The 7,500-nt window shown below is 39.1% G+C and overlaps 1 protein-coding gene across 1 annotated transcript in view; it reads right to left on the bottom strand.

The window, feature by feature from the left end:
• chd5 (chromodomain helicase DNA binding protein 5) overlaps positions 1-7,500 on the bottom strand; it is a 136,088-nt gene that overhangs the window by 19,740 nt on the left and 108,848 nt on the right. Inside the window, exons 31-33 of the mRNA XM_062037812.1 lie at positions 4,164-4,234; positions 3,802-4,090; positions 3,663-3,731 (exon numbers count right to left, since the gene is read on the bottom strand). Coding sequence (XP_061893796.1) covers positions 3,663-3,731; positions 3,802-4,090; positions 4,164-4,234 — 429 coding nt within the window. The remainder of the gene's footprint in view (positions 1-3,662; positions 3,732-3,801; positions 4,091-4,163; positions 4,235-7,500) is intronic.

Raw genomic sequence — 7,500 nt, 5'->3', positions numbered from 1 at the left:
CATTTTAAAACACTGAATTTTTATACACTGAATTCCAAAACACTGAATTTTTAAACACACTTATTTTGCCAACAATTTTTTCTCAATAAAATTGTTAATAAAAATGTTTACAGTCAGCATAAATTGATATAAAAAAATCAGTTCATAGAAAATCAGTTTATAAAAAGTCAGTGTAAAAAATGAAAGACATTTTAAAACACTGGATTTTTATACACTGAATTCCAAAACACTGAATTTTTAAATACTTATTTTGCTAACAATTTTTCTCAATAAAATTGTTAATAAAAATGTTTTTAGTCAGTATAAATTTATATAAAAAAATCAGTTCATAGAAAATCAGTTTATAAAAATTCAGTGTAAAAAAAATCAAAAACATTTTAAAACACTGAATTTTTATACACTGAATTCCAAAACACTGAATTTTTAAACACACCCAAGTCACTAACAATTTTTAAAAATAAAATTGTCAGCATAATTTCATGTTAAAAAAATGTTGTTTATAAAAATTCAGTGTAAACATTTCAAAAAGATTATAGACTGAATTTTAAAACATTGAATTTTTAAACACACTTATTTTGCTAACAATTTTTTTCCAATAAAATTGTCAATAAAAAATTTTTCAGTTAGCATAAATTGATGTAAAAAATCAGTTTATAAAAAATCAGTTTTAAAAAAATCGAAAACATTTTAAAACACTGCATTTTTATACACAAACACACTTATTTTGCTAACAATTTTTTCTCAATAAAATTGTCAATAAAAATGTTTTCAGTCAGCATAAATTGATATAAAAAAATCAGTTCATAGAAAATCAGTTTATAAAAATTCAGTGTAAAAAATCAAAAACATTTTAAAACACTGAATTTTTATATACTGAATTCCAAAACACTGAATTTTTAAACACACCCAAGTCAATTTTTTAAAATAAAATTGTCAGCATAATTTCATGTTAAAAAAATTTTGTTTATAAAAATTCAGTGTAAACATTTCAAAAAGATTATAGACTGAATTTTAAAACATTGAATTTTTAAACACACTTATTTTGCTAACAATTTTTTTCCAATAAAATTGTCAATAAAACATTTTTCAGTCAGCATAAATTGATGTAAAAAATCAGTTTGTAAAAAATCAGTTTATAAAAAATCAGTTTTTTAAAAATCAGTTTGTAAAAAATCAGTTTATAAAAAATCAGTTTTGAAAAAAATCGAAAATATTTTAAAACACTGCATTTTTATACACTGAATTCCAAAACACAACATTTTTAAACACACTCAAGTCACTGACAATTATTTTCAATAAAATTGTCAGCATAATTTGATGTTAAGAAAATGTAGTTTATAAAAATTCTGTGTAAACATTTCAAAAAGATTATACACTGAATTTAAAACACTGAATTTTTTTACACTGATTTAAAAAAAAAAATGTCAATGAAATTCTCAGCATAATTTGATGTAAAAAAAATTAAGTGTATAAACATTTCTAAAAAAAAATATACACTGAATTTTTATACAATTAACTTTTTTACACGCATTTTGCCAAGACATTTTTTTCAATAAAATTGTCAGCATTATTTGTTGTAAAAAAAAAAAATCAGTTTATAAAAATTCAGTGTAAAACAATTACACTACTTTTCAATTAAATGGTCACCACAATTTGATGTAAAAAAAAAATGTTTCTGAAAATATTGTTTAAATTATACACTGAATTTTAAAACACAAAAAACTATTTTTTTTCAATAAAATTGTCAATAAAAATGTTTTCAATAAAATTGTCAGCAAAAATGTATATAAAAATCAGTTTATAAAAATTCAGTGTAAAAAAAGCCCCAAAATTTTAAAACACTGCATTTTTATACACTGAATTCAAAAACACTGAATTTTAAAACACAAAATTTTTTACACTGAATAGTGTATAAAAATTTCTCAAAAAAATATACACTGAATTTTAATACGCTGAATTTTTAGACATTGAACTTTTTTACACACATTTTGCCAACACATTTTTTCAATAAAATTGTCAGCATTATTTGTTGTAAAAAAAAAAAAAATCAATTTTATAAAAATTCAGAGTAAAAAATTATACTACTTTTCAATTTAATGGTCAACACAATTTGATGTAAAAAAATGTTTCTAAAAATATATATTTTTAAATTATACACAGAATTTTAAAACACACGCAAGTCACTAAAAAAATGTTTCAATAAAATTGTCAGCATAATTTGATGTTATTTTTTTTTTTTTTAAATATATTCATTGAAAAGAAATTCTAAAAAAATTTACAATTAATTTTTTCACACTGACTTTTTAAAGACGCATTTTGCTAACATTTTTTTTTTCCATAAAATTGTCAGCATAATTTGATGTAAAAATAAATAAGTTTATCAAAATTCAGTGCAAAGAAATTTTAAAAAAATTTACAATTAATTTTTATGGACACATTTTGCGAAAACGTTTTTCCATAACATTGTCAGCATAATTTGATGTAAAAAAATTCAGTTTATAAAAATTCAGTGCAAAGAAATTCAATTTTTTTTACAATAAATCTTTATACACAAAATTTTAAAACACTATATTTTTAAACATGCATTTTGATAAAAATAAAAATTTCAATACATTTTTTGGCATAATTGGATGTAAAAATAAACAAGTTTATAAAAATTCAGTGCAAAGAAATTTGAAAAAAATGTATTATTAATTTTTATGGAATGAATTTCTAAACACACATTTTGCTAACAATTTTTTTTTCAATATAATTGTTATCATAATTTGATGTAAAAAAAATCAGTGTAAAAAAAAATTCTAAAAGATTATACACTGAATTTTTAGACACACATTTTGCGAAAACATTTTTCCATAACATTGTCAGCATAATTTGATGTAAAAAAATTCAGTTTATAAAAATTCAGTGCAAAGAAATTCAATTTTTTTTTTACAATAAATCTTTATACACTAAATTTTAAAACACTATATTTTTAAACATGCATTTTGATAAAAATAAAAATTTCAATACATTTTTTTGCATAATTTGATGTAAAAATAAATAAGTTTATAAAAATTCAGTGCAAAGAAATTTGAAAAAAATTTACTATTAATTTTTATGGACTGAATTTCTAAACAGGCATTTTGCTAACTATTTTTTTTTTTCAATATAATTGTTGTCATAATTTGATGTAAAAAAAAATCAGTGTAAAAAAAATTCTAAAAGATTATACACTGAATTTTTAGACACGCATTTTGCGAAAAAAAAAACATTTCCATAACATTGTCAGCATAATTTGATTTAAAAAATTTCAGTTTATAATAATATATATATAAAGAAATTCGAAATTTTTTTACAATGAATGTTTATGCACTGAATTTCTAAACACGCATTTTGCTAACAATTTTTTTCCCAAGACAATTGTCATCATAATTTTATGTAAAACGCAAAAAATTCAGTTACATACACTGAGTGTCAAAAAAAGCTTTCGTAATAAATATGTAAATGAACCTTATAAAGCTCTCTGATTAGTGATCAGGAGCAGGTGAGCCTCCTGATCACTACAAATATTCAGCGCACATAGCGAGAAAAAGGTAAAGAAAGAAGCGCTGTGAAGCAAACTAAAGAGGAAAAGCAAAAGAGGTGAGGAGCTGCAGTGACAGGAGACAATTAAGACATTTTACCAGCTTTGTTTTCCTTCTCCTCAGCATCTCCTCTCTCTGATGGCTTCTCCGGCTCCTTGTCGGGCTCCTCTGAGGGAGACATTGGAACAAATGGAGGACGGAGGCAGAAGAGTGTGAGAGGTGCAGGTGAGGCACTCACTTTGAGGCGAGTTGTGCCCGGACGTTGTCTTCTCGCTGGCTTTGCAGGACGCCTGGCTCCTGTCCGTCTCCTTTACGCCTCTTTTTTCCTCACAGTCCACCTTGCTCTCCTTGCCCTCGCCCACCGGCTCCTCCTCCTGGCGTGGCCGCGTGGTTGGCTCCGCCTCTTGGCGTGCCCGCGTGGCCGGCTCCTCCTCCTGGCGTGCCCGCGTGGTTGGCTCCTCCTCCCGGCGTGCCCGCGTGGCTGGCTCCTCCCCACCGACACGCTCCCCTGCTGCCTCTGCAGAGGCCTGGTAGAAGAGTGGCATGAAGATGATGAAATAGAGCAGGAAAGGAGGATGGGACAAAAAGAAGAGCACTCACTTCCTGCTCAGTCTGTTTCTTACTTTCTTGCTGGCTGGTGTCCTTGTCCTCAGCGGGACACTCCGACTTCTCTGCAACACACAAAAACCTTTCAAATCCTTCTTTTTCCACATGTTGTTATGTTACGGCCTTATTGCAAAATGGAATACATTCTTTTTGTCCTCAAAATTCTACAAACAATACCCCGTAATGACGATGTCAAACGTTTATATATATATATACACAGTATATATGGGTATGTGGGCTTGTATTAAGCCTCAGGGAGTTGAACGCCCCTGCCTTACATAGTTCCGGGTCACCCTTGGGCAAGGTGTAGCACCCGATTGCCCCCCCCATCAGGGTTACGATACCCCCCATGAACTATACTAAAAGAGGATGCGTTACCCGGCCCGGAGGAAGCCCGGGGCCCTCCTCCGGAGCTAGGCCCGGAGGTAGGGCTCGTCAGCGAGCGCCTGGTGGCCGGGCTTGCCACGGAGCCCGGCCGGGCACAGCCCGAAGAAGCTACGTGGACACACCATCTTCTCTGCCACGTGGGCCCACCACCCGCGGTCGGAACCAGTGGGGTCGGGTGCACTGCCAAGTGGATGGCGGTGACAGTGGAGGCTCCGGACGGACCAATTCGGGGCAGCAGAGGCTGACTTTCGGGACGTGGAACGTCTCTACGCTGGTGGGGAAGGAGCCTGAGCTGGTGCGAGAGGTGGAGCGCTACCGGTTGGATCTGGTGGGGCTTACCTCTACGCATAGCAAGGGCTCTGAAACCACACTCCTGGACAAGGGATGGACCTTGTTCACTTCTGGAGTTGCTCAGGGTGTGAGGGCACAGGCGGGTGTGGGGATACTCACGAGTCCCCGGCTGAGTGCCTGTACGTTGGAGTTCACCCCAGTGGACAAGAGGGTCGCCTCCCTTCGCCTTAGGGTTGGAGGGGGGAAAACTCTGACTGTTGTTTGTGCATACGCACCAAACAGGAGTTCAGAGTATTCAGCCTTCTTGGATACCTTGCATGGGGTCCTGTATGGGGCGCCGGTAGGGGATTCCATAGTCTTGCTGGGGGACTTCAACGCGCACGTGGGCAATGACAGTGATATTTGGACTGGCGTGATTGGGAGGAACGGTCTCCCTGATCTGAACCTGAGTGGTGGATTGTTACTGGACTTCTGTGCTAGTCACGGACTTGCGATAACAAACACCATGTTCAAGCATTAGGATGCTCATAGGTGTACCTGGTACCAGAGCACCCTAGGCCAAAGATCAATGATCGATTTTGTAATCGTATCAGCTGATCTGAGGCCGTATGTTTTGGACACTCGGGTGAAGAGAGGGGCTGAACTGTCAACTGATCACCATCTGGTGGTGAGTTGGGTTAGATGGCGGGGGAAACCTCTGGACAGACCTGGCAAACCCAAGCGTGTAGTGCGGGTGAACTGGGAACGTTTGAAGGAGTCCTCTGTCCGGAAGGACTTCAACTCCCACCTCCGGCGGGACTTCTCTGCCATCCCTGTGGAGGTTGGGGACATTGAACAGGAATGGGCAATGTTCAAAGCCTCTATTGCTAAAGCTGCAGATGCGAGCTGTGGCCAGAAGGTCTTAGGTGCCTCAAGGGGCGGTAACCCTCGAACACCCTGGTGGACAGTGGTGGTCAGGGAAGCCGTCCGACTGAAGAAGGAGTCCTACCGGGGTATGTTATCCCAGGGGACTCCGGAGGCAGTTGCAAGGTACCGACGGGCCCGAAGGGCAGCGGCCGTGGCTGTGGACGAGGCTAAGCAGAGGGTGTGGGAGCAGTTCGGGGAATCCATGGAGAAGGACTATCGGGCGGCACCAAAGCTGTTCTGGAAGACCATACGGCACCTCAGGAGGGGGAAGCAGGGAACCATCCAAGCTGTGTACGGCAAGGATGGGACTTTGCTGACTTCAAGTGAGGAAGTCGTGGGGCGTTGGAAAGAGCACTTTGAGGAACTCCTGAACCCAACTACATCAGACACACCCTCCCTGATAGGAGCAGGGCCTGAGGATGATGGGGGATCGACGTCGATCTCTCGGAGTGAAGTCACTGAGGTAGTTAGACAACTCCACGGTGGCAAAGCTCCGGGGGTTGACGAGATCCGTCCAGAAATGCTGAAGGCTCTGGGTGTTGATGGGCTGTCTTGGTTGATACGCCTTTTCAACATTGCGTGGAAGTCTGGGACAGTGCCGAGGGAGTGGCAGACTGGGGTGGTGGTTCCCCTTTTCAAAAAGGGGGACCAGAGGGTGTGTGCTAATTACAGGGGTATCACACTACTCAGCCTCCCTGGGAAAGTTTACGCCAAGGTACTGGAAAGGAGGGTCCGGCCGATAGTCGAACCTCAGATTCAAGAGGAGCAATGTGGATTCCGTCCTGGTCGTGGAACAACTGACCAACTCTTTACGCTTGCGGGAATCCTGGAGAGGGCCTGGGAGTATGCCTATCCAGTCTACATGTGTTTTGTGGATTTGGAGAAGGCGTATGACCGCGTCCCTCGGGAGATCTTGTGGGAGGTGCTGAGGGAGTACGGAGTGAGGGGAACCCTGCTGAGGGCCATCCAATCTCTGTACAACCAAAGCGAGAGTTGTGTCCGGGTGCTTGGATGTAAGTCGGATCCGTTTCCAGTGGGGGTTGGTCTCCGCCAGGGCTGCGCTCTGTCACCTATCCTGTTTGTGATTTTCATGGACAGGATTTCTAGGCGGAGTCGTGGCCATGGCGGAGAGGGTATACGTCTCGGGGGGCTAAAGGTTGCATCACTGCTGTTTGCAGATGATGTGGTCCTGATGGCACCTTCGGTTCGTGACCTTCAGCTCTCACTGGATCGGTTCGCAGCCGAGTGTTCAGCGGCTGGAATGAGGATCAGCATCTCCAAATCTGAGGCCATGGTTCTCAGCAGGAAACCGATGGTTTGTACAGTCCGGGTAGGGGACAGGACTCTGTCCCAGGTGGAGGAGTTTAAGTATCTCGGGGTCTTGTTAACGAGTGAGGGAAAGATGGAGAAGGAAATCAGCCGGAGAATCGGAGCAGCTGGGGCAGTATTGCAGTCTCTCTGCCGCACTGTTGTGACGAAACGGGAGCTGAGCCAGAAGGCAAAGCTCTCGGTCTACCGAGCTATCTACATTCCTACTCTCACCTATGGTCATGAAGTGTGGGTAATGACCGAAAGAATAAGATCGCGGCTACAAGCGGCCGAAATGAGTTTCCTCAGAAGGGTGGCTGGCATCTCCCTTAGAGATAGGGTGAGAAGTGCAGTCACCCGAGAGAGACTCGGAGTAGAGCCGCTGCTCCTTCGCTTGGAAAGGAGCCAGCTTAGGTGGTTCGGGCATCTCGTGCGGATG

This window comes from Entelurus aequoreus, linkage group LG26, assembly GCF_033978785.1.
Source record: "Entelurus aequoreus isolate RoL-2023_Sb linkage group LG26, RoL_Eaeq_v1.1, whole genome shotgun sequence".
Lineage (NCBI taxonomy): Eukaryota > Metazoa > Chordata > Actinopteri > Syngnathiformes > Syngnathidae > Entelurus > Entelurus aequoreus.
Note: the sequence above shows the minus strand (reverse complement) of the source record. Positions and strands in the feature narration are given on the sequence as shown.